We start from the raw sequence: 27,846 nt of genomic DNA on the forward strand, positions 1-27,846 counted from the left end.
ATTCATAATGTATTAATATCATGCTACAACTGCTTATAATGTATTAATACTACGCAGTAACAAAACGTATTGTCATGCTATAACAACGGATTTATCATGCTATAACATCTTGTAACGTATTAATGTCACGCTATGACATCTTAAAACGAACGTATTTATCATGCGACAACTGATTAATATATTAATGCAAATAGTCCGGGTGGCCATTTGATTAATTGTTCAGCAGTCTTATGGCTTTGGGGGAAGAAGCTGTTAAGGAGCCTTTTGGTCCCTAGACTTGGCACTCCGGTACCGCTAGCCGTGCGGTAGCAGAGAGAACGGTCTATGACTTGGGTGACGAGTCTGACAATATTTTGGGCCCTTCCTCGGACACCGCCTGGTATAGAGGTCCTGGATGTCAGGAAGCTTGGTGGGCCGTACGCACCACTCTCTGTAGTGCCTTACGGTCAGATGCCGAGCAGTTGCCACACCAGGCGGTGATGCAACCAGTCAGGCTGCCCTCGATGATGCAGCGGTAATACTTTGAGGATCTGGAGAGCCCATGTCAAATCTTTTGTCTTCTGAGGGGGTAAAGGTGTTGTGCCCTCTTCACAACTGTCTTGGTGTGTTTGGACAATGATAGTTTGTTGGTGATGTCACCAAGGAACTTGAAACGCTCGACCCGCTCCAATTCAGCCTTGTTGATGTTTATAGGAGCCCGTTCGGCCCGCCGTTTCCTGTAGTCCACGATCATCTCCTTTGTCTTGCTCACACTGAGCGAGGTTGTTGTTGTCCTGGCACCAGGTCTCTGATCTCCTCCCTATAGGCGGTCTCATCGTTGTCGGTGATCAGGCCTACCACTGTTGTGTCGTGGGTGAAGGAGGAGGGGCAGAGGACTAAGCACACACCCCTTGAGGGGCCCCAGTGTTGAGGATCAGCGTGGCAGATGTGTTGTTCCCTACCCTTACCACCTGGGGGGCGGCTCGTCAGGAAGTCCAGGATCCATTAGCCTAGTGAGGGAGGTGTTTAGTCCCAGGGTCCTTAGCCTAGTGATGAGATCTGTGGGCACTATGGTGTTGAACGCTGAGCTGTAGCCAATGAACATCATTCACACATAGGTGTTCCTTTTGGCCAGGTGGTAAAGGGTAGTGTGGAGTGTGTCATCTGTTGGGGCGGTATGTGAATTGGAGTGCGTCTAGGGTTTCCCGGCATGATGGTGTTGATGTGAGCCATGACCAGCCTTTCATTTAGGCAGGTTGCATTCTTGGGCACATGGACTATGGTGGTCTGTTTGGAACATGTAGGTATTACAGACTCGGGTCAGGGAGAGGTTGAAAATGTCAGTGAAGACACCTGCTTGTTCCTGCAAGAACGTGTTAATGTATTAATATCATGCAATGCTTAATGTAAAAGTTGGAGAAAAACAAATGCAAAAATAAATTGTGACCATTTTATTTTTTTTGTTCCAGTGACTAGTAGTGATTCCATTTTTGCATCAGAAGCTTTACAGAGAATATTCATACATTTTCACAATCAGAATTTCATTTGCACTCATTCGTAACAATAAAAACTCTCCATTCATTGATAAAATACTTTCCCCTCCCCTCATTTCTCGCAACTAAGTATCTAACCTAAATAAAAGACCAAAAAGAACCTTCCCTTCCAGAAAAGCATTTATATTAAACTAACAACAGTAGTGTCACTATTTAATCAGAAGCTACAGCACAGGGTTAGGGGTCAATTCAATATCAAGTCCAGTCAATTCAGAAAGCATTGAAGATAATTGGATATTTCAGTGTACTTCCTGAACTGACTGATTTAAATGGAACTGACCCCAGCCCTGATACTGTATTGTCTGTGGTTCCAGCTTACAGATGACTTCCATGATGGCTACAGTATGTTGCCTACAGCAAAAGAAAAAGTCACAAAAACTACAAACATGGCTGACAATTGCATAGATCACAAAAATGACGACACGGATAAGAGGTAACATGGAGGAATGAGAGAGACTTTCCCTACTGTAAGTTTACAAAATAATGACCTTTCACCTAGGGTGTACAGAAATCCATAAAATGACACTGTGTAAAAACTAAAATGCACCGCATCAAAGGCTGGGATTCAATCCGATCATTCGGTAGATTTGAGATTTAGCACACTTGACATTCAAAAGGTAATTTACTATTGAGCCAACATATGCATCGTTGGTGAATGCGTTCTCTGCGAACACAGGAACGTTGACTTTATAAAAGGTGCATAGCCGACAAAACGCGATCGGATTGAATCTGACCCTTACGCTACAGAAATCCATACAATTATAAATCGGCCAACAAATAAATGCACTGTAACTTATTGAAAACAGGTCTACCTCTCCCTCTTAAGTAAAGATTCAACTTTCTTGAGTTTAAGAACTAAAAACTACAACCTGATCCCACATTCAAAAATGGCTCTCTTTTGTAAACACAAAACTAACAAAAATGGCTATATTTGATGCTTTAAAAACAATGACTTTTTCCAAATATTTTAAACTTAATTTAACATTGATTCCTATAACAGTAACCAAGGAAGACGTCACCTGTTCTCATCCTGTACAATGGATTAAAGTGAGCTAAAATAAAAGTCAACATTTTTGTGTGGAGTGCTCCACCTCCTTTCTAGTCCGTTTGGAAGTTTGTCTTGGTAAGTTCTTCACATGATTTTTAAAAATCATTGCTGCTCCTTTTTTTGCTGAAGTGCGAAGGATATTTATTAACCTCTATTTAACCAGGCAAGTCAGTTAAGAACAAATTCTTATTTACAATGACGGCCTTTACAAGTTTCACCTTGAACCCTTCCAAATGATAGGCGTTTTTTTTTTTTAAAGAGCAAAAGAAGCTGTACCCGATTTGATTATATAGATGTCACGAGGTACTGAACCTGGGTCAAGTACGTATGTAAAAATATACATTTGAGATGCGCTTAATTTAGCTTGAAGTTTGCACTTTTGTGACTACTCCATTGTGCCTGGCAAACTAACCTCGGAAGCCCAGGCTTCTCACGTTCGAGTCAACGAGACGGGATTTGGAAGGAGGGCCATGCAAGTCTACTGGCAAACTAAATCAAGCGCAGCTCAAGTATTTGAATGTATTAGACCCAGGTCTATGAGGTCCACTCGTATTTGTCAAGTAGTGTATTTCAACAGGAACAGTGGAATTACAGGACTAAAAAAAAAGGTTGTGTTGTTGTCACAAATAAAATATTAAAAAAGGTGCAACTATGCTTTAAGTTTATACATCACCGGTTTGTCGTAGTGAATTCTATAAAGCAGTTAAACAATGTATTTATCTGTGTGTGTAATTATCTTTGGATCTATTAAACGGGCATTCCACCATTTTTTTTTTTTTTTTTTGGAAATCCAAAACAATTTTAAAAAATTACTTTTTTTTTTTTTTACACTAAAACAAACTACAAAATGTTCATAACATTACATTGGAACCCTTATGGCTAATCGGAGCATTAAGCTGAACTTGTAACATAGGATACTACACCCAAAAATACAAGAGAGCTATTATGTATGTCTGAGTATTTCTATCATGATCTGTCTCGTGACCCTTCGAACCATCCAACCAGTCGTTCAAAAAAAAAAAACTGTACAACGTTCTCTCGGACCATACCGTCTTACCAACTGTAGACTGTACGCTCGCCATCACTCATATAACAGAGGCCTGTTCAGATAGAAATGTATAGTATAGAACAGACATCCATCGTCATCATATAAAATTGGGGAACCGTGTCAGTTAAATTCATTACATTTCGATCTGGTTCTATTAGTGTCTCATCTCAATACATCACCCCAGGTCTTTTCACCAGCGTTCTGAAAATGCCCCATGTTTGACTGCTCAGTATCTCTGCTAGTGTTTCTTCAGGCAGTGACCAGACCCGGCAAGAAACACACAAACCTACTCTTCCTCCACTTCCTGGTTGCTGACCTCATGCTCGTGGTGGTGGTCATGGCAACACTCGTGGTCGTCATGGTGGTGTTTCTCTGCGGCGGTTTCAGACTGCTCCACAGAGAGTTGCTCCAGTGAGCTGATGACGTCAGGCGCTACCATTGGCTCTGGTGGTGTTCCATCCAATGCGACGTCCTCCTGAGTGAGTGAGTCCCCCAAGATGTCACTTACCTGGGGCTGAAGCAGGAGGCCAGCCTGGGGCTCTGGCTGGAGCTGGTCCTGGGGTAGGAGGTCCAGGGGAGGGCAGGAGGTGATGTCTGGGTCTGGGAGAGAAGCATCAACAAGAGGGGCGAATGGGGCCTCCACAACGGTGTCAGGGGATCCAGCGGATTCAGACGCTTGGTCTTGTGAGTCGGTGGTCATGATAAGGGACTCCCGAGGTTCAGTCTCCATCCAGTTCTCTGGTGGCGTCTCAGGAATCTCACTGTCACCCAGCTCTTCTGTACGAACAGAGAGACAGTCAACGTCGGGACTACGGAGATTCATTGTTGGACAAATTGGTTGCAGCGGTATAAAAAAAATGGTGTTTGACTGATAAGGGTCTATCGTTTCACATGGTGACAAATATCAACAGTGTGCTTGTCATGAAACTGTTTTGACACGGCAAGCAATTGAAAATACAAACACCTTGTTTCCCTTTCAATAAGCTCCAAGTTATTGTTAACTTACCGATGCCGGAGATGTTGTTGCTGTGGTTTTCCTCATGCACATCCTCGTGTACGGCCAGAGAGGTGCCGGTCATGTCGATGGACGAGACGGACAGGTCCAGACGATCAGCCATGTCTTCTGATGGGTCAGGGGCCATCATAGCCACCTCAGACTCAGAGAAGCCTGGAGGAACACAAGAGTCACAGATTCAGAATCAGGCAAAAAGACAAAGCATTGGCAGAGCACAGAGGTAGTTCCAAGATAAAAATGAAACAGACAACGACAGAGGCTGCATCAATATAACAGTTTCACAGATTCAGAACCGAACGTCAGAAACCTAGAGGAACACAGGAAGACCGATTCAGAACGTCAGAAACCTAGAGGAACACAGAAAGACAGATTCAGAACGTCAGAAACCTGGAGGAACACAGAAAGACAGATTCAGAACGTCAGAAACCTAGAGGAACACAGAAAGACAGATTCAGAACGTCAGAAACCTAGAGGAACACAGAAAGACAGATTCAGAACGTCAGAAACCTAGAGGAACACAGAAAGACAGATTCAGAACCTCAGAAACCTAGAGGAACACAGAAAGACAGATTCAGAACCTCAGAAACCTAGAGGAACACAGAAAGACAGATTCAGAACCCCAGAAACCTAGAGGAACACAGAAAGACAGATTTATTATTATTAAGGGCCAAACAAAGCAAACTAGGTCACAGCACAGAGTTCATGGAAGACGAACAGTAAAGACAGACATAGTAATCAGAGTCCTGGTTTCTGGCTGTGTATAATTGTGTTGTGTTGTGTGGACCCAAGGACGAGTAGCTGTTGCCGCCCCCTCAAACAAATAGACAAACATTTTAATGAACTCCTATTTCATATATGGCTTTATATGTGTTGGCTGAATATGTGTTTCTATAATGATCTAGGGTGCGTTCGTATATTCACTCTGGAGTGCCAGAGAGCACCCTGGGCGTTCGTCAGATTGTCTGTTCGTAAATTCAGAGTGTTTCGCCCTCTTAGCTTTCAGACCACACAATGGATGCTCTGGCTGAGGAGTAGGGTTGATCCGACCAATCAGTAACCCACCTGGATCCATGACACCCTGTAACCGACCAGTCAACCCACCTGGATCCCTGACACCCTGTAACCAACCAATCAGTCAACCCACCTGGATCCATGACTCCTGTAACCGACCAATCAGTCAACACACCTGGATCCCCGACACCCTGTAACCGACCAATCAGTCAACACACCTGGATCCATGACTCCCTGTAACCAACCAATCAGTCAACCCACCTGGATCCATGACACCCTGTAACCAACCAATCAGTCAACCCACCTGGATCCCTGACACCCTGTAACCAACCAATCAGTCAACCCACCTGGATCCATGACTCCCTGTAACCGACCAATCAGTCAACACACCTGGATCCCCGACACCCTGTAACCGACCAATCAGTCAACACACCTGGATCCATGACTCCCTGTAACCAACCAATCAGTCAACCCACCTGGATCCATGACACCCTGTAACCGACCAATCAGTCAACCCACCTGGATCCCTGACACCCTGTAACCAACCAATCAGTCAACCCACCTGGATCCCTGACACCCTGTAACCAACCAATCAGTCAACCCACCTGGATCCATGACTCCTGTAACCAACCAATCAGTCAACACACCTGGATCCATGACTCCCTGTAACCAACCAATCAGTCAACCCACCTGGATCCATGACACCCTGTAACCGACCAATCAGTCAACCCACCTGGATCCATGACTCCCTGTAACCAACCAATCAGTCAACCCACCTGGATCCATGACACCCTGTAACCGACCAATCAGTCAACCCACCTGGATCCCTGACACCCTGTAACCAACCAATCAGTCAACCCACCTGGATCCATGACACCCTGTAACCAACCAATCAGTCAACCCACCTGGATCCATGACACCCTGTAACCGACCAATCAGTCAACCCACCTGGATCCATGACACCCTGTATGGGTGGAGGTAGAGGACTGTCCTCTTCCTGCAGAGTGATCTGTTCCAGTCTGTTATCCTGGTCTGTTATCTCTGTTCCCTGTCCCCGGCGTGGGCCGGACTGACCCACCATCAGAGACGCCTGTGGATCACACAGAAACAACCCATAACAGTTTATTTATTCATTCATTCATTTCACAGGGACAATGCACATCAATGAACATTTCTGTAAATGTGCATGGGGGGGGGGGGGGGGGGGGGCAACATGCTTGTTGCTGCCTTGTCGCCATCTGTAGACACCTGTAGTTCCAGGTTTAATACTGCAGATAGGTATAATGCATTATGATGTCATAAGGATGTATGATAGCCTTGTAATGGGGTAACGGTCCGCCTCGTCACTAACAGGCCTGTAGATTCATGTGTCATTACTGTACAAGTGGTATTCCCTCCGTCTCATTCCCATACATGTAGTGAAACACAAGGAGCCCATCCATACCTCTTCGTATCCATTGGCGGGGATCGCTGGTGTGGAGTCGTCTTCAGATAGAGAGGGAAACATGGATGGGATCCTGTGCAAGTAGCCGTATCCGATACCGCAACCCAAACTAAAAAAACAAACAAATATCAGTTAAGACTGCTGATGTTTCAGAGCCTTGGCATTTAGGCAGTACAGAATAACCTCAGAGAAGAGAGAGAGAGAGCCCAGGTAAAACCTAGTGGCCCACTCACCTCCCCTCCCCAGGTAAGGTCAAGGTAACCCCAGGTAGGGTTCAGCCCACTCACCTCCCCAGGTAAGGTAACCCCAGGTAGGGCTCAGCACACACACCTCCCCTCTCCTCCCCAGGTAAGGTAACCCCAGGTAGGGCTCAGCCCACTCACCTCCCCTCTCCTCCCCAGGTAAGGTAACCCCACTCACCTCCCCTCTCCTCCCCAGGTAAGGTAACCCCACTCACCTCCCCTCTCCTCCCCAGGTAAGGTAACCCCACTCACCTCCCCTCTCCTCCCCAGGTAAGGTAACCCCACTCACCTCCCCTCTCCTCCCCAGGTAAGGTAACCCCACTCACCTCCCCTCTCCTCCCCAGGTAAGGTAACCCCTCTCACCTCCCCTCTCCTCCCCAGGTAAGGTAACCCCAGGTAAGGTAACCCCACTCACCTCCCCAGGTAAGGTAACCCCAGGTAAGGTAACCCCACTCACCTCCCCTCCCCAGGTAAGGTAACCCCAGGTAAGGTAACCCCAGGTAAGGTAACCCCTCTCACCTCCCCTCTCCTCCCCAGGTAAGGTAACCCCAGGTAAGGTAACCCCACTCACCTCCCCAGGTAAGGTAACCCCAGGTAAGGTAACCCCACTCACCTCCCCTCTCCTCCCCAGGCCCCGTTGGGTGTGACCACCACCTCTCTGCAGGCGTTTGTCTCTGTGTTGTAGATCAGCAGTTTCAGAGGTTTCCCCTCGTGGGTCTCGATCAGCGAGAAGAAGTCCTCCGACTGAGGACAGACACCGAGATCACAGTGCCAATTGTTTATTGCAATGGGTTATTTTCCCACTAAATTAAAAGGCAACGACCTAGTCAACGGAGTTAACAACTTTAAAAACGTTAAGAACGTGAATGATTAGGCTCACATCCTGCAACACCTGGTCTGCTCCAACGATGAAGTCACTGTGGGCCTGAAGGCTGGCCAACGCAGCTGGTGAGTTCACATCCACATCCTAGAGAAAATAACACACAGAACAGCACGATGTGTTGATGATGATGATGTGAAACAACATGTAGGATCTCAGACAGACCAGACCAGCCAGAACAGACAGACAGACAGACAGACAGACAGACAGACAGACAGACAGACAGGCCAGCCAGCCAGACCGGCCAGCCAGCCAGACCAGACAGACCAGCCAGACCAGCCAGACCAGACCAGCCAGACCAGACCAGCCAGAGACAGACAGACAGACAGACCAGCCAGCCAGCCAGACCAGACAGACAGAGACAGACAGAGACAGACAGACCAGCCAGACCAGACCAGCCAGAGACAGACAGACCAGACCAGCCAGAGACAGACAGACCAGACAGACAGACCAGACAGACAGACCAGACAGACAGACCAGACAGACAGACAGACAGAGACAGACAGACAGACCAGACCAGCCAGAGACAGACAGACAGACCAGACAGACAGACCAGCACAGACAGAGACAGACAGACAGACCAGGCAGACAGACCAGCGACAGACAGACAGAGACAGACAGACAGAGACAGACAGACAGAGACAGACCAGCCAGCCAGCCAGCCAGAGACAGACAGACAGACCAGCGATAGACAGACAACTGATCACGCCACAGATGAAACAATACCTAGTTGTTTGAAATTGTAGCCGTGTGTACGTTTATCTACTACCACCTAACCGTAGCGTCATCGACAGCCAGGTAAGTTCTCACCAGCACATGCCAGACGTTCTCGTTGGCTCCTTGGTAGCTACAGAACCTGACAGACGCCCCCAGCAGGCCCTGTCCTCCCCACATGTTACTGGGCACCACCTCCACCTCCCTCAGCTTCATGGTCTTAGTGCTGTACACCTCCATGATTACGGCCTTCTCCACGTTAGTCTTCAGAAGGTCCTTCAGCATGTCATTCTCCTGGTTCTGGACACAAGTCAGTTTGTCAGTTGGAAATATGTTGGTAATGTGCAACACGTGGGTGGGGCTTGTGTGTGATAGATTAGATAGAGGAACTGAACAGAGTATCTAATGTATTTTATATTAATCAAAGGTTTATAGTAGAAATATAGAAGATGGTATCACAATGCTCTGACTAACTCACCAGTCTGTGGTCTCCTAGAGAGAGGATGAATCTGACTAACTCACCAGTCTGTGGTCTCCTAGAGAGAGAGGATGAATCTGACTAACTCACCAGTCTGTGGTCTCCTAGAGAGAGAGGATGAATCTGACTAACTCACCAGTCTGTGGTCTCCTAGAGAGAGGATGAATCTGACTAACTCACCAGTCTGTGGTCTCCTAGAGAGAGAGGATGAATCTGACTAACTCACCAGTCTGTGGTCTCCCAGAGAGAGGATGAAGTCAAAGAAAGGCTCCAGCCCAGCTTTCTCTGCAGGGGAATTCTCCTGCACCTATCAGATCACAACGTGGACATGGGAAAACAAACACAACCATTTAATCCAATGCTTATGCTTCTAGTTCTGACAGTTCAGCAATATCTAACATGTAATCCAATTTGTAAGTCGCTCTGGATAAGAGCGTCTGCTAAATGACTTAAATGTAATGTAAATGTAATCTACCAATTCCACAACAAGTACTGTTGATCAACAAATAGTAGATCATATAGTGGTTTAATTAAGCTGTGTTGTGCAGTATTGTATGCATTTCAGCTATGCTGTTGTGCAACATGTGGCTTCTGCAGATAGTAGCAGGGGTGGGTATAATTTGTGGAACCTTCCAAAAGGATACTGTTCCAGAAACTTCTTAAAGTACAAGGATGCCAACAAACAACGCATAGAAAGTAGAATAATCAATTCACCTAGCTAATTAGCTGGGGAATAGGCATCAACTCATCATATATAGCTTATTCTTAATGTTTGTCCATAGGCCACCAGAGTGAGGATAGACATTTTTTGGAATAAACGTGGTGAGTGAAACACGTAACTAAATTGCCCACTCCCTACCAGTTATCTTACTCTTCCGCTATACAACTTTGTATGCGTCATTTGTTGGCAACCTTGTTATTTTTGGAACAGATTCCTGTTGGAACGTTTCACAAATTATACCGACCCTGGCAGCAGTCCCATAGGCCGAATTTAGACGGTTTCATCAAAATGTTCCTCTCAGGCGAATGTAATGGTACAACTAAAGCAGCTATCTAGCTAACGTTAGCTAGTTGAGTAAAATCAACTTCATATATGGAGCTGAGTTTACTAAGCTACTATATAGTTATCTCGTGTAGCTATATATATTTATAATATAAATACATGCATTAAAAGGGTGTCAACGTTAAAATATTGTTGTTATCATTTGGTCACCGCTTGGCCTAGTATCTACAGTAGCTACATCGACTGGTTTAAGTTGTTACATTGTAGCTAGAAGGCCTGGGTGCTCATTCATACAAAAGAGAAAGCGATCGTATACAAACTATACACAGAGTTATTATGATCGATTATTTCATCTCGTAAATCAATGTGAGGTCGTTGTGTTGTCAGTGCGCCAAAGGGGGTCGTTGTGTTGTCTGTGCGCCAAAAGGGTAGCTAGCTCAGTGCCACCTCATCAGCTTTCGGCAGGCCTTATCCGGCTACTACACCCCTGTATGCCTTCTGTATACTACCGTCAAGAACTACACGCAGCGTCATAAGAAGAGCAATAAAATAAAGACCCATTATTACCCCGTGGACGTGGTATCCATCTGTTCCTCCTTCCGACGCACCGGTGCTTTGTGATAAACCCATTATTATAGAAAGCACAAAATATAATTTCCCTGTAGCTGAAAAAGTTGACAGATTCCACTAATGCTCCGTGGCCATCTTGTCATTAGCGATCTCCTATATCAGACCAGACTAGTCGCACACTGGTGACACCGACCACCACGCAACATGTAGAGCAACGATCCTGCCACCTGCTAGACTGGAGTATAACACACTTATACTTTACTGGAACAAAATAATAAATAAATACAACAAATACCCTACCATCTAACACTACACGCACAAAAATAAATAAATAAATAATAAAAAATATATATATTATACTCCACTATTTAAATCTATTTCGTCCTACTGGACATTTACTGATAGTTGTAGCTGCTTTGCGTGATGTATTGTTGTCTCTACCTTCTTGCCCTTTGTGCTGTTGTCTATGGCCAATAATGTTTGTACCATGTTGTGTTGCTGCCATGTTGTGTTGTCATGTGTTGCTGCCATGTGCTGCTGCCATGTTGTGTTGTCATGTGCTGCTGCCATGTTGTGTTGTCATGTGTTGCTGCCGTGTTGTGTTGTCATGTGCTGCTGCCATGTTGTGTTGTCATGTGTTGCTGCCGTGTTGTGTTGTCATGTGTTGCTGCCGTGTTGTGTTGTCATGTGCTGCTGCCATGTTGTGTTGTCATGTGTTGCTGCCGTGTTGTGTTGTCATGTGTTGCTGCCGTGTTGTGTTGTCATGTGCTGCTGCCATGTTGTGTTGTCATGTGCTGCTGCCATGTTGTGTTGTCATGTGTTGCTGCCATGTTGTGTTGTCATGTGTTGCTGCCATGTGCTGCTGCCATGTTGTGTTGTCATGTGTTGCTGCCATGTGCTGCTGCCATGTTGTGTTGTCATGTGCTGCTGCCATGTTGTGTTGTCATGTGTTGCTGCCGTGTTGTGTTGTCATGTGTTGCTGCCATGTTGTGTTGTCATGTGTTGCTGCCGTGTTGTGTTGTCATGTGTTGCTGCCGTGTTGTGTTGTCATGTGTTGCTGCCGTGTTGTGTTGTCATGTGCTGCTGCCGTGTTGTGTTGTCATGTGCTGCTGCCATGTTGTGTTGTCATGTGTTGCTGCCATGTTGTGTTGTCATGTGTTGCTGCCATGTGCTGCTGCCATGTTGTGTTGTCATGTGTTGCTGCCATGTGCTGCTGCCATGTTGTGTTGTCATGTGTTGCTGCCGTGTTGTGTTGTCATGTGCTGCTGCCATGTTGTGTTGTCATGTGCTGCTGCCATGTTGTGTTGTCATGTGTTGCTGCCGTGTTGTGTTGTCATGTGTTGCTGCCGTGTTGTGTTGTCATGTGTTGCTGCCGTGTTGTGTTGTCATGTGCTGCTGCCGTGTTGTGTTGTCATGTGCTGCTGCCATGTTGTGTTGTCATGTGTTGCTGCCATATTGTGTTGTCATGTATTGCTGCCATGTGCTGCTGCCATGTTGTGTTGTCATGTGTTGCTGCCATATTGTGTTGTCATGTGTTGCTGCCGTGTTGTCATGTGTTGCTGCCGTGTTGTCATGTGTTGCTGCCGTGTTGTCATGTGTTGCTGCCATGTGGTGTTGTTGTCTTAGGTTTCTCTTTATGTAGTGTCTCTGTTGTTGTGATGTGTGTTTTGTCCTATTTTATTTTAATAAATGTTTTAATCCCAACGGGGAGCAGGAGGCCTTTTGCCTTTTGGTAGGCCGTCATTGTAAATAAGAATTTGTTCTTAACTGACTTGTCTAGTTAAATAAAAGTTAAATAAATACAAATAAATAAAATACGTCAGGTCAACAGCCTGAAAGAATGGGACACCACCACTTAACACAGCCTGTAATTCTTAAAATCAAATGTTTATTAGTCACATACACATATTCAGCATTGTAACAGTAACTCTTCTGACGTCAAGTCTCGCACACCCAAATACCTCTCTGCAGCTGCCACCACCACCTCTATTTTCTGTGACTTACGTTCCATCTCTGCAGTACAGTGGATAACCATTGTTATAAATGCTAAAAATCCAATCTTTCTGAAACATATATCACTTGTTGGTTTATCCCTCTGTACTGGTACAGATCTACCACTCACACCACTCCTCTCAGGATCTCTGCCCCTTGATCCATCTTCCTCTACTTTCTTCACTGCCTCAACATATGACAACTTCTGCACTACTCTAACGCTGGGAACCTCAACCTGCATCTCTCGCATGGGACATTTCTGATCCCCAGCCCCATGAGCACCCCTACAATTAACACATACCACTACTTTCCCCAATGCTACACATTCCTTTGTCTCATGCCCTTCTGCACACTTCTCACACCTAGGAACCTCCCTCCTACACACTGCTGCCACATGCCCATAAGCTTGACACCTGTAACAACGTAATGTGTTTGGCACAAAAGCTCTTATAGGAAAACCTATATATCCTAACATCACTTTGTCAGGCAAAGTCTCAACATCAAAACTCAAAGAACAGACAATGACTCTTCTGTTTCGCCACCCTGTCTGCGTCGCACCAAACGATGGGCATCACAAACACCGGGAATCTTCCCCTTCAGTTGGTCAGCTTTCATATTTACCGCTACCCCAGTAATCACTCCTTTCAATGGCACCCTTTTCTTGAGAGCAAAACAATTCACATCTCTTCCCCCCCATTAGTTTAACACGGAGCGCCTTCTCCCTCTGACCAGCAGAAACACAATCAATAATCACAAGACCACTTCTGGTTACCCTCACCGATTCCACAGCACCTAACTCTGTTTTCACCCACCCATGAAACCACAAATGGTCCACCTTTTCCCAAAACTTCACTCCTACTGTCACAGACTCATCTTTATCCTGACCCTCAGTGGAAGCCTCGGGCTCCGAGAACTTCACCACACCTACCACCTCCGATACTTCGCCCTCATTCATTTCCATTTCTCTTCCTGTGTTCAACTCACTCTGTTTATACTTTCTACCATTCTGTTTTAAGAAATCATCTCGTTTTTTTAATCAACTCACGCTCACCCTCTTCCTCCCTCTCTTTCTTAGACCTCCTCTGCCTCACTTTTTCCCTCCTCTCTATTCCAAGTATAAATCTCCTTATGATAATATTGCACTTCTCCTGACATACATCTTGTTCTTGCCTTGTCAAGTCTTTTTTTTTTCACTAATTACCTTATTATTTTAACTGGAATGATGATGTTTTTGAAGACTGTTTGGTTGGTCACATTGTTGGTGTTTTTTTGTTCTGTCATACATGCAGTAGCCTCAAAAAAGATAGCTCTCTGTTCAACATTGTTCCAAAAGATTTATGTTTATTCATTGATAAAAGATTTGACTTTGCTTTAAAATACAAGATTCAGTAACACATTGTAAATGCTAATATATTTCCATTAAAAATAACTTAAAAAGACAGACAATGCAAAACTTTCTTATAAATACACGGAGCACATATCAGATTCCATTGATATTTTTGCAAAGCAATAACTTTTCAGTTTGTCAAATAAGCCAAACGAAGAAAAAAAATAAGTTACTTATGTTGGAGGAGAGAGACGGATCTCCAATACATGAAACTATGGCGTTTTGACACAAATAAATAGCGATACATTTAGCTAAATCATTTCATGTAGGCCAATACACAGTAGTAGTACTACAATTAATAATAAACGGCTAGATGTTGTAATTCTGAATATTGTGCCACCGTCTTGATTGAAACAAAACTTCACATGAATACAATTCATAAAATGCATGAATGTCTCACGTCTGTCTGTCTGTCTGTCTGTCTGTCTCACGTCTGTCTCACGTCTGTCTGTCTGTCTGTCTGTCTGTCTGTCTGTCTGTCTGTCTGTCTGTCTGTCTCACGTCTGTCTGTCTCACGTCTGTCCGGCCGTCCGAAGCTGATTGAGTAAACCCATCAATGAAACAAGGACCATCATGTTGAGGACTTTTGGGAAATGGTGTTTGCTGTACAATTTGTGAAACAACTGGGTTTTTTTGAATGGGGGGGCTCCCTTTACAATTTCAATGTAAAATGATTTCTTCTTTCAGCTTCAGTTTTTTTTACCAGCCCCTCATCTCTGGCACTATTTGTTTTTTCCGTTTTTTTCGTCCGTCCGTCCGTCCGTCTGTCTGTCCGTCCGTCTGTCCGTCTCACGCTTCTCTCATGGTGATTCCAGCAATACAATCCCTCAGCTAAAAAAAAATGTACTTCAAGTAAATTAATTAATTAAGCCATTGTTATTTTTTTTTTAATGAATAATAATTTATAAATAACTGCTGGAAAGCACATCAAAAAAAACGTGAACATCAGGAAACATGTTATATCTTGTAGTGATGACATTTAGGCTTTTGTGATATTTGCTCATGTATAATATTGTCTAAATCATGAATAACCATAATGTGCCTCTTCTTCAACAACATCATATTTAATAAATCTGAATAAAATATCTCATACTGTACATTCAAATATCTTATTAAAATACAAACTGTAGACTGTACATATTAAAATTCTTCTAGGCTCACTTCCATGTCCATGAGCCAATCAGGTCCCACAGAACCCTGACAGTTCAGCCCATTGGTCACTGAATTACCTGCTCCAATAACTGATTGTCTGTGAATGAAGGAGTTTCTATTGGTTCAGATAAGCCAATCAGAGACTCCAGGAGGCAGGTGCCAGCTGTCTCGTTGAACTGTGGGACATTTGCAGAACTCAATACCTGCAGATGAAGGAAGTTGTCAGGGTGCTTGTGGCCTTTGAATGAGTTGTGTAGAGGGGCTGAGCTATAGTCTGTAGGGAAGTTGTCAAAGAGCTCCAAATCCGAGTCAGAGGAGAGACTGAGGTCCATGTAGCTGCTGGATGAGTAGTCTATGGAGGGAGAGGGTGTGTTGGGGTAGTCCTGGAGGGGGCTGTGGGCGAACAGGGCCGTCGCTTGGTTGGCATTGTCGTCTTGATACTCGGCCATGAAAGAACCGCCGCTGCAGCTGTTGTCTGTGTGTCTGTGTGTCTTCTCTGTGTACCTTTGTGTATTGTCTGTGTGTGAACTGGGTGCGTTGGACAGGCCGAGGGTGGCTGTGGTGTCTTTACAGAGACCGTATGACGTGTCGAAGCTGCTGACACACTGGGGAAGGTGTGGCGACGGTTGTCTCCCTGGCTTTGTGTCACTTTCACTGCCCATGGAGCAGTCTTCATTGTCAGAGTCACAGAAGCTGAGGACACAAGCCAGACCTCCATCGTCCACATCCAAGAGAGGCTGGTGCTCTCGAGGACTTCCTCCCACGTCGGAGTCCTCGCTCTGGGCAGAGACGCCGGACGAGTCGGTCATGTCACTACAGCAACTATTCTCACCAACCTCACACAGTTCAGAGCTGAAGTGGAAGGTAGGGGTGGTGGGGATGGAGAGAGAGAGGCCCTCTTCTTCCAGGGTGAACCCGAAGGGGCATCTCCCCTCCTGGGCACTGTCCTGCTGATGCTGCCCTTGGTCCTGGAGCTCCTGGAGCTCTTCTTTGTTCTCCTCTGGGTCTCTCCTCTGGGTTAATATCTCATTTTGCAGTCTCCTCTCCAGCTCCAGCCTCATGACAGTGTGTATGTAGTGGGTCTGGACCCGTCTGGAGTTGAACTCCACGCGACCGTTAGTATTCCCACAGCCATCCTTGGTGCAGCCGCAAGGGAAGTTGGAGCGATCCATCTGTTGCGGAGAGAAATCACATTCGTCTTAGCTCATTATAGGACTAAAATCTTAGCTCATTATATGACTGAAATCTTAGCTCATTATATGACTGAAATCTTAGCTCATTATATGACTGAAATCTTAGCTCATTATATGACTGAAATCTTAGCTCATTATATGACTGAAATCTTAGCTTATTATATGACTGAAATCTTAGCTCATTATATGACTGAAATCTTAGCTCATTATATGACTGAAATCTTAGCTCATTATATGACTAAAGTTTGCATCTGATCTAGGTGTGGGAGAGAATTCTCATTCTTTACCAAATGGCTTGTTGTTCATCAGACGCCCAGGGATCAAACCCGTCACATCTGCATGGCTCTCACCTGGCACTTGATCCCGTTCAGACTACAGGCGCAGGTCTCAGGTTCACAGAATCCCTGGCAGTCACATCCACAGTCCTCTCGGGATTTCCTCAGAGCATGGAGCTCTCTCTTCTCCTCCCGGTCGATGTGCCTCACCCCCGCCGTCCGGAGTAGAGCCTGTCTCTGGCGGGAAGCGTAGGGGTACAGGAACCCACTGTCACCCCCATCCTCTTCCCCATCCTCAAGGTCAGCCGCAGGAAGGTGGGTCTCGATGTCTTCGTCTGGCACCTGGTCGATGGTGAGGTGATCCAACTCCTCCTGGTCCATAATGCCACTGGCTGTCAGCTGGAGAGAAGAGAGTTACTTCAAATAAAATATTTACACATAGTCCTTAACTTTTCTTTTTAAATGCTTTTAGAGTATTTTCAAGGGAGTCGAGGAATACAAGATATAACCCTTCTGGTTCGTTCCATGTCATTTCAGTCACCCATCTGGGTCGTTCCATGTTATTTCAGTAACCCATCTGGGTCGTTCCATGTTATTACAGTCACCCATCTGGGTCGTTCCATGTTATTACAGTAACCCTTCTGGGTCGTTCCATGTGATTACAGTCACCCATCTGGGTCGTTCCATGTTATTACAGTAACCCTTCTGGGTCGTTCCATGTAATTTCAGTAGGCCATGACACCCACCATCTCAGAATTTTCTGAAATCGTTTATATAGTTAGAAACAGATAAGATTAGCAATCCTGCAACATTATTTTTTTGAAATATAATTTGATCTCTGAGAAATGAAGCTAATTGATTGCACCCAAATTGCCCATAGGATTCATAAAATATTCAATAAATATAAATATACCAAATATCTGATTTGGACCAAACTGTTTTTCAAACAATGAGTTAAAAACACGGACCCCCCCACACCCAACCACCCACAGACCCCCCACACTCAACCACCCACAGACCCCCCATGCACCTACCACCCACAGACCCCCACACCCCAACCACCCACAGACCCTCCCACACCCCAACCACCCACAGACCCCCCCACACCCCAACCACCCACAGACCCCCACACCCCAACCACCCACAGACCCTCCCACACCCCAACCACCCACAGACCCCCCCACACCCCAACCACCCACAGACCACCCACACCCCAACCACCCACAGACCCCCACACCCCAACCACCCACATACCTCCCACACCCCAACGACCCAATGACCCCCCACGCGCCAACCACCCAATGACCCCCCACGCGCCAACCACCCACAGACCCCCCCACACCCCAACCACCCACAGACCCCCCACACCCCAACCACCCACAGACCCCCCACACCCCAACCATACACAACCAGTAGTATGGAGCTGCTATGTCTGACCAGTAGTATGGAGCTGCTATGTCTGACCAGTAGTATGGAGCTGCTATGTCTGACCAGTAGTATGGAGCTGCTATGTCTGACCAGTAGTATGGAGCTGCTATGTCTGACCAGTAGTATGGAACTGCTATGTCTGACCAGTAGTATGGAGCTGCTATGTCTGACCAGTAGTATGGAGCTGCTATGTCTGACCAGTAGTATGGAGCTGCTATGTCTGACCAGTAGTATAGAGCTGCTATGTCTGACCAGTAGTATGGAGCTGCTATGTCTGACCAGTAGTATGGAGCTGCTATGTCTGACCAGTAGTATGGAGCTGCTATGTCTGACCAGTAGTATGGAGCTGCTATGTCTGACCAGTAGTATAGAGCTGCTATGTCTGACCAGTAGTATGGAGCTGCTATGTCTGACCAGTAGTATGGAACTGCTATGTCTGACCAGTAGTATGGCGCTGCTATGTCTGACCAGTAGTATGGAGCTGCTATGTCTGACCAGTAGTATGGAGCTGCTATGTCTGACCAGTAGTATGGAACTGCTATGTCTGACCAGTAGTATGGAACTGCTATGTCTGACCAGTAGTATGGAGCTGCTATGTCTGACCAGTAGTATAGAGCTGCAACTCTATTGTTTCTTCACCCTATGTATTCTCAGTGATTCTGATGATGTTTACCCCCATGTTCAGAAAGGAGTCATTGAAGTTGTTTGGTTTTTGTCCCATCCTATGTCCTGGTATTACCAGGTTCTGACCACTAGATGGTGCTGTTCTTCCCCCATTTCAATGTTAAAGGGATAGTTCATTTGAATTACAAAATTACATATTGGTTTCCTTACCTTGTAACCAGTTTATGAACAAGGTATGACAGCAATCCATGCTTTGGTTTTGTTTACCTGACCCCTGTTTCAAATGCTAACTTTTTTTTTGTTGCATTTGTGGCACAAATCCAATGCAAGTCAATGGTAGCTATATTAACATTTTCATGGTTCATGTCAAAATCATCCTGAATTTAATTTCAAATTATATTTCAACAAAATAATGTTGGAAGAAAGCTAATCTCATCTGTTTTCTAACAACATAAACATTCAGAACAATCTGAGATGGTGGGTGGAATGACCCATCTTCTTGAGGTGGAATGACCCATCTTCTTGAGGTGGAATGACCCATCTTCTTGAGGTGGAATGACCCATCTTCTTGAGGTTCAATGACTCCTCCTTTTGAGGTGGAATGACCCATCTTCTTGAGGTGGGATGACCCATCTTCTTGAGGTGGAATGACCCATCTTTTTGAGGTGGAATGACCCATCTTCTTGAGGTGGAATGATCCATCTTCTTGAGGTGGAATGACCCATCTTCTTGAGGTGGAATGACCCATCTTCTTGAGGTGGAATGACCCATCTTTTTGAGGTGGAATGACCCATCTTTTTGAGGTGGAATGACCCATCTTTTTGAGGTGGAATGACCCATCTTCTTGAGGTGGAATGACCCATCTTCTTGAGGTTCAATGACTCCTCCTTTTGAGGTGGAATGACCCATCTTCTTGAGGTGGGATGACCCATCTTCTTGAGGTGGAATGACCCATCTTTTTGAGGTGGAATGACCCATCTTCTTGAGGTGGAATGATCCATCTTCTTGAGGTGGAATGACCCATCTTCTTGAGGTGGAATGACCCATCTTCTTGAGGTGGAATGACCCATCTTCTTGAGGTGGAATGACCCATCTTCTTGAGGTGGAATGACCCCATCTTCTTGAGGTGGAATGACCCATCTTCTTTAGGTGGAATGACCCATCTTCTTGAGGTGGAATGACCCATCTTTTTGAGGTGGAATGACCCATCTTCTTGAGGTGGAATGACCAATCTTTTTGAGGTGGAATGACCCATCTTCTTGAGGTGGGATGACCCATCTTCTTGAGGTGGAATGACCCATCTTTTTGAGGTGGAATGACCCATCTTTTTGAGGTGGAATGACCCATCTTCTTGAGGTGGAATGACCCATCTTCTTGAGGTGGAATGACCCATCTTCTTGAGGTGGAATGACCCATCTTCTTGAGGTGGAATGACCCGCATACATGACGTTTAAGTTACTGTGAGATTAGACAGCCTATAGGGAGGAGGTCAGAGACCTGGCAGTGTTGTGCCAGGATTACAACCTCTCCCTCAACGTGATCAAGACAAAGGAGATGATCGTGGAAGACAGGAAAAGGAGAGCCTCCACATTGACTCTGTACCGTAATACCATGTATATAGCCTCCACATTGACTCTGTACCGTAATACCCTGTATATAGCCTCCACATTGACTCTGTACCGGTACCTCCTGTATATAGCTTCGCTACTGTTATTTTATTGTTGCTCTTTAATTACTATATTTTTTTCTATTTTTTTTTTTTTCTTAATTTTCCTTTTATTTCTTTATTGTTTACTTCAGTTTATTTAGTAAATACTTTCTTAACACTTATTTTTTTCTTAAAACTGCGTGGTTGGTTAGAGGCTCGTAAGTAAGCATTTCACTCTAAAATCTACACCTGTTGTAATCGGCGCATGTGACAAATAACATTTGATTTGATTATTTGATTTTGATTTTAATTTAAGCAAATGGGATGCAAGAAACTATACCAGAATGGTCAGTTTGCACTCGACTGGGACAAACACAGGACAGCATGCTTTTTAGTCCAGGGGTAGGCTTAATCTGGTTCAAGGGAAACTGCCCGGGCAATGAGGTCTACAGTGCTCACTAGTAGATTAGAAGTCTAGAATACTTACTCTCTGTCTGAGTGTCTCCAGCCTCTCCTCCCTCAGTCTATCTCTGAGTCTCTCCCTGCGCCTCCTTCGTCTCTCCTGGGTGTGCTCTGCCAGTGTGTACCTCCGGAGGGCGCTGTGCTTCCTCACCATGCCCAGGGTGGCACCGCCGCGCCTCGGAACGCTGGTGAAACCCTGGCAACGCCGGAACAGGAACACCGTCACCTGGTTGAAGACAACGCTGTTGCTATGGCCGCTGTTGTCATGGGAAAGTTTTGGGCTCTTCAGGATGGAGCGGACTGTTGATGGTGGAGGAGGAGGAGGAGGAGGAGGAGGAGGAGGAGGAGGAGAAGGAGGAGGAGGAGGAGGAGGAGGAGGAGGAGGAGGAGGAGGAGGAGGAGGAGGAGGAGGAGGAGGAGGAGGAGGAGGAGGAGGAGGAGGAGGAGAAACAGGGTTTAGAGTCACGACAAGAAGTTGGTGTATTCTATGCCTTTGTCAATGTCAGCTTGTTAGAGCTACTGCATACCAGTTCTGAATGTAGTGTTTTGGTGTCTCTCTTGTCGTGATGTGTGTTTTGTCCTATATTTATATATATTATTTTTTATTGTATTTTTAATCCCAGCCCCCGTCCCCGCAGGAGGCCTTTTGCATTTTGGTAAGCCGTCATTGTAAATACGAATTTGTACTTAACTGACTTTCCTAGTTCAATAAATTAAAAATAAATACAAAATAAGTATGCCGAAAAGTGCTGATCATGCAGTTCTGTCAGCCGCCACTGGGTGGCAGACTACGCTACCTCACTTAACTGTTAATGGTTACAAGTTACAACCCAGTGTTAACAACTTTGTCAACTGGGTCACCAGAGTTGAACATAGGGGAGTTTATCTGTTAGAAACAAAACCCCAAGGAGTGTTTATAATAATACAACCAAAGGCAAATGAGAGAGAATGAAGAGAGAGAAAGACAATGTCTCCCTCAACACAGACAGAGAGAGACCCTGCTTATAATTATAGTAAGACCCTCTAACCTCTCTGCAGTTTGGTGAGAAGTACTAGTCACCCTACTACTAAGAGACTGTTAAAGACCCATCAGGTCACTGATGCCCCATCAGGTCGCTGTTTTCATTTGACATTTTGGCCTCATGATAAGGAGTCGTTTGACCTTCACACATGCTGGAGTGGAGAAGGAACTCGAAAGTGAGGAGGTTGGTAAACAACAGCTCAGCAAGCTACGTAGTAGCCTATTCCATGTCCCAAATGGCACCCTATTAGCTATAAGGGCCCTGATCAAAAGAAGTGCCCTACATAGGGAAGAAGTTGCCATAGGGCCCTGGTCAAAAGTAGTGCACTACATAGGGAAGAACGTGCCATTTGGGATTCAGCTTAGTTCCGCTGCTGTTATTTTGGCTAGAGACATTCCATACTGGGACACAGTGTGTTTGCAGTTGTGTGGGGGAGAGATGGTAGTTTCGTGATTGATTAACTATTTATGACCTATTTCACGTCCATCCTGTAATGAATCTAACTCTCAATGTGGTTTGGAGAACAAAATAATTACCACATGAAATAGAAATATATATTTTTTGGGGGGGGATCCATGAAATCAAAATATCAACCACAATCTAATAGACTTATGTTGAACCTAAGGGACGTGTGTCTATGTGCTGTCCATTCAAAACAGTGCAAAACAGAGTCACTGGAGTTTGTAGGGATCTTTGAATGTTATAACATGAACCTATTATTTGCAGCTTAAGCATGATAACTGTAATTCACATCATATTGTTTAGTCAAATGATTCAGTCAACTCAAGGGGCAAAGCCCAGTACCTCAAAGAGAAGCCTATTCTCTGCTACCAGCAGGTTGTAACTGAGCTGCTGTAGTGTGATAACGGGACACTCCTTCAATACACTCCCTAGCAGTGACTCTGATAACAATAGTGTAGCTTTGCATTTATTTCAAAGATAAGACATATTCATTGCAAGTTTATTGACCAATGACCATAAAAATATGATATACATTAACATATACTGTATATAGACATACTGTATAGATATATATTCAAGGGGTTTCCTCATGAGATCTACTGGCCAAAATATTGCTTTAAGATTGAAGTAACATGGATCATCAACAGATGTGTTAATGTAGCTACCACCATTCTTATTGACTTACTGGGTAGATGGGAGGTAGGTGAGGCAGGGGTGAAGTCTTGGTTGTCACTGTTGCAGCTCTCCTCATCCGACTCCCATTCCGAGGAGGGGGAGGAGGAGGAGGCGGAGGAAGAAGGGGAGGAGTAGCAAGGGTCCTCCTCTTCTACCTCGGAATACTTCCTCTTCAGGACCCCACTCATGGCTTCTCTAGGGCGGTTAGACGATCTGCCTGGATACAAAACAGTAAAAAAAAAGGATGGTGAATATACATTAACAATACACATTAATACTGCAATGATGATGAATGAATACTCACTAACTGTAGTACATGGATATGTAACAGTGACGCAATAGCTTTTCTAAGGCACCGTATTTTGCTGACTATATGTCTCGTGAAAACTGAGGTATAACATTTACAACTGTTAAAGTTAACTTATTGGTCATTTTATTGCACAATGTATTTTATCGTGATGAATTGCATTGTCTGAAAACATCTGAAATACATAACCTGTACAGCTAAAAACAACAATGTGATGTCAAAACAAGTTGACATTGAGGTAAAAAATAAAAGGTGTACTTTATCAATGCATCGGATTTTGCTAAATCAAGACATTAATATCCTTGTAATAGTTTTTGTATATAAAACCTTGAATTACAGCTCAATTTTAGCAAATTCTGAATAAGTTATTAATCACAGAAACTACTGCTATTAAGTCGATTACATTTTTTTTTAAAATATATATATTTTCAGGGCCCCCGATATATCCATGAGTCATACACAATGCCGTGCCCACTCACTCGGTGAATCAGTAGCCTACCGTAATAACTGAATGTGTAACACTGATTCACAAGCTTTCTTTTGACACTGACGTTATTTATAATGCGTTTTGTGACTACTGTAGCTAATATAAGTCTGGTGGGAACAGAGTTTAACAATACTCATGGTTGAGTCATGCAAAGTTGCAAAGTGTGGTATTTACTCAGTAACATACACACTGCTCAATTTCACCCACAACATTTCCATGTCAAACAGGTATCATAAGACATATGCAAAAAAAAACATCACTGGGACTTACCTTTCCAATAACATTTCACAAACTGCCAACAATAAATTAGATCTAAGTCTTGTTGTCAACGGGCAAAACCACAGCAGAGTAACCTGATACTGCTTTTGTTGTTCATTGTGACACGCAGCACCGGGTAGGATCGTTATTTTCCAACCTCATTCCTTGACTGAGGTACCTGTACGGGTTTGACAGGTTTTTAAAAGGAGGACATCTGCTTATTGAAACTAATGAAAGCCGTCCCTACAGATGATCCAACAACCACTGATAACTTACATAGCCTAGATATTGATAACCCACGTCATAAACAGGCTCAATAACTATTGCAATCCCCAATTCTTTTTTTTTGCTTTAGTGAAATACAAGGCTAGTCTAAAAACGTCAATAGCTCTTTCTCTCTTTCCTTCTCGTCATTAACATTCCAGTGATTCCTGGGACGTTTTTCAGTAAGAAACCGTGGAAACAGGGAGGGCTGGGAAACAGGGAGGGAGGAAGTCCAGGACGGAATATTTCGGAGGGAAAATTATGTCTAGAGCAGGCTATTTTGGCCCCAGTGAAACAGGGAGTACAGTGCAAACCAAGCCCACACAGAACAAACAACATACAGCTCTATTTAATGATTACAAACTTAGCTTGTGTTGAATACTACTGTAAATACATACTTAAATAGGCTCAACTGGACTCTAACTTAAAGTGTAAAATACAAGAGAGTAGAGCAGTGGTCTTCAACCTTTTCTTGCACATTTCTTTACCCATGTTTTATTTTTGTGAACGATAATGGCAAGGAGAAGTAAATAAACATTTTCAAATGAATAGATTTGGGGAAATCATTTTGACATGGCCTATCAGTTAAAAAAAAAAAGGTAACTCCAAATGCATTTTTTGCAAGTAGCTGCTAAGCTGGTTAAACAAAGGTTAGCCATGTGTTGGCAGACAGGCATGTCCAAGTACATAAAACTACTCAAGAGTACATTTTCAAAGCCTGTCAGATACTCCAGTGAGTGTTATTCACTCCAGTTAATATTAAAAGGTTGAGAAATAAAAGTTGTATCATCATTAGAAAGATGATTTTATGATGATATCTATACTGTAGATATGTCATTCAAAATTAGTTGAATTTAGTTGTTTTGTAGTGATATTCAGAAAAACATTAAAATATAAAAAAATATATATTTTATATTTGTATATTTTCGCAGAAGCCCCTGTAGGACTCCTAGGGGTCTGTGTACTTCAGCTTGAATACACCTGGTGTAGAGGCTTTAAACAAAACATGTTGTCACAGAAAAGCTCTCTACTCTAGTCATTTGAACTCTTGCCCCCCGTTTCTACTACTAGGAAGAATTAAGAGGAATGTACTACTAGGAAGAATTAAGAGGTATGTACTACTAGGAAGGATTAACAGGTATGTACTACTAGGAAGGAATAAGAGGTATGTACTACTAGGAAGAATTAAGAGGAATGTACTACTAGGAAGGAATAAGAGGAATGTACTACTAGGAAGGATTAAGAGGTATGTAGTACTAGGAAGAATTAAGAGGAATGTACTACTAGGAAGGATTAAGAGGAATGTACTACTAGGAAGGAATAAGAGGTATGTACTACTAGGAATAATTAGTGTCATACTCACAAATATAACTAGGACAAGGCAGTGAAGACTCTGAAAACATTTATATAACACATGGTTGCTAGGAATTTGTCTTGGTGTTCAAATAAATAACACACCGTTTCTACAGAGAATGAAGCAGCTCATGTTTGGTTGTATGACTAACTGTGTTATACATTTGTAGTGATTGCAAAAGGTGCACTACACTATGTCTATTTATAAACCGGGTAAATTGGGTCCTGGATGCTGATTGGCTGAAAGCTGTGGTATATCAGACAATTTTCCATGGGTATGAGACAAAATGACTTGTTTACTTTTCTAATTATGTTAGTAACCAGTTTACAATAGCGATAAGGCACCTCTGGGATGGTGGTATCCCGACCAATATACCACGGCTAAGGGCTGTATCCAAGCACACCGCGTTGCATTGTGCATAAGAACCATCCTTAGCCGTGGTATATTGGCCTGATACCACACCTCCTCCGGCCTTATTGCTTAAATAGAATATGTGTGTTGTTTCAGAATGACTTATGGTTTTCTTCTGCAGTTTTATGAAAATCTCTCCAAGAGACATTCTGTTCCTTGACATCCCCTCTCACTCAGGTCAAATTTAATGGTGAGTGTACAGGTGGGTGTGTGCGTGTGCATGTGTGTGTGTGTGTGTGTGTGTGTGTGTGTGTGTGTGTGACTAATATAAATAATTCAATGACTCACAGCAGCAGAAATACCTAAATTGCAGTGTTGCATAGCACTGTGCAACACACACACACACACACACACACACCAACCAACCAACCAACCAGCCAGCCAACCAACCAACCAATATTTTACTCAAATTGCCACTACTACTAAGTACCCACTGCCTCACTATTTGGCTTCCATCCCGTTATAAACGCGACCCAACTTCCGCCGCTGACCTCGTCACTCCGCGAGCTTCATGTGTTCGGTAATTAGGCCTTTACAATGAAAACATTGTGCTGGTCAGCCCAGCAGCTAGTCACACTCAGCTGTTGCTATTTGGGGTCTCTATTACAAGACTCAACTAGGCTACAGCAAGCAAAACAACTACTGGAAAACACGATCAAAAGATTTTTGTCGATATAAATAGCTTTCATACAACCAAAACCAAACTTAAAGCCTAAAAACAATATATTATTCTGCTTATCTTTTTGACATTCGTGTAGTCTAATAATAAAATAAAATAACATGAAATAGTTGTCCGCTTTTTTGTTACTTCTTATATAACTTTAAGACAACTTTCCCCTCACACAAAGAGGCTTATCAAACACTCAGCATTAATGACTGGTTACAAAACCGCTGATGTTGAAATATGTTTTAGCTTTGCCACTAAACAGATCAAAAGACACGGTCATTAGTTAAGCTACTCACCAAGAATATGAGATCACCATCTCCTAAATTCAACAGATCAGTTATTAACTTGACGGTTTTATAAACGCGTCAAGGTTTTTGCTTTCCGTGGCACTGGATCGCTGACGGTGTCTGCTCTCTTGTCTCTCTGGACTAGCCTACTGTAGTGTAGTGCGCACATCAACCGTGTGTTCGTCAGCGGAAAACTCCCACTGCGCGACGCTGACGCAGGCGGTCACACAGGAAAGGGGAGCGACACACAATTCTTCCTGCTGCTGTTCACGTTCTGCTACTGCCTACAGCTTCCTGCATTACCTTATCGGTCCAGATAGAATAGAATAGACTATTCTGCCACTGCCTATGTCTTCATGCCTTTGCCGATGACACATAGAGAGATATAATAAGTGGCCTACTGTTCTGTTTAATGATGTGTGTGTGTGTGTTGCCTTCTCAGATGTAGACATTGTGATTTCAAAGCCTCATATTCAGCTCATTGGATTGGTCATAGAGCAGAAAAC

The 27,846-nt window shown here is 44.1% G+C and overlaps 2 protein-coding genes across 3 annotated transcripts; both read right to left on the minus strand.

Annotated features, from left to right (window-relative positions):
* Positions 1-1,415: 1,415 nt before the first annotated feature.
* gorasp1a (golgi reassembly stacking protein 1a) lies at positions 1,416-11,168 on the minus strand. 2 transcript variants are annotated; one of them, XM_055865843.1, is made up of 9 exons: positions 10,983-11,168; positions 9,639-9,719; positions 9,031-9,234; positions 8,221-8,307; positions 7,954-8,084; positions 7,099-7,207; positions 6,603-6,744; positions 4,635-4,796; positions 1,416-4,405 (listed from the first exon to the last, which is right to left on the minus strand). In XM_055865843.1, exons 1-9 carry the CDS (start codon positions 11,043-11,045, stop codon positions 3,915-3,917), a joined length of 1,470 nt encoding a protein of 489 aa, XP_055721818.1. In that variant the 5' UTR covers positions 11,046-11,168; the 3' UTR covers positions 1,416-3,914. The 2 variants fall into 2 exon arrangements, with proteins under 2 accessions (XP_055721818.1, XP_055721819.1); XM_055865844.1 differs by lacking the exon at positions 10,983-11,168 and having other exon boundaries at positions 9,413-9,684.
* A 3,123-nt stretch (positions 11,169-14,291) lies between these two features.
* LOC129813547 (cysteine/serine-rich nuclear protein 1-like) lies at positions 14,292-27,514 on the minus strand. The gene is made up of 5 exons (XM_055865845.1): positions 27,350-27,514; positions 23,316-23,522; positions 21,172-21,446; positions 17,060-17,383; positions 14,292-16,688 (listed from the first exon to the last, which is right to left on the minus strand). The coding sequence occupies exons 2-5, from the start codon at positions 23,491-23,493 to the stop codon at positions 15,582-15,584; spliced, it is 1,884 nt and encodes a 627-aa protein (XP_055721820.1). The 5' UTR covers positions 23,494-23,522; positions 27,350-27,514; the 3' UTR covers positions 14,292-15,581.
* Positions 27,515-27,846: the final 332 nt, after the last annotated feature.

Source organism: Salvelinus fontinalis, chromosome 17, assembly GCF_029448725.1.
Source record: "Salvelinus fontinalis isolate EN_2023a chromosome 17, ASM2944872v1, whole genome shotgun sequence".
In the NCBI taxonomy this organism is placed as follows: Eukaryota; Metazoa; Chordata; class Actinopteri; order Salmoniformes; family Salmonidae; genus Salvelinus; species Salvelinus fontinalis.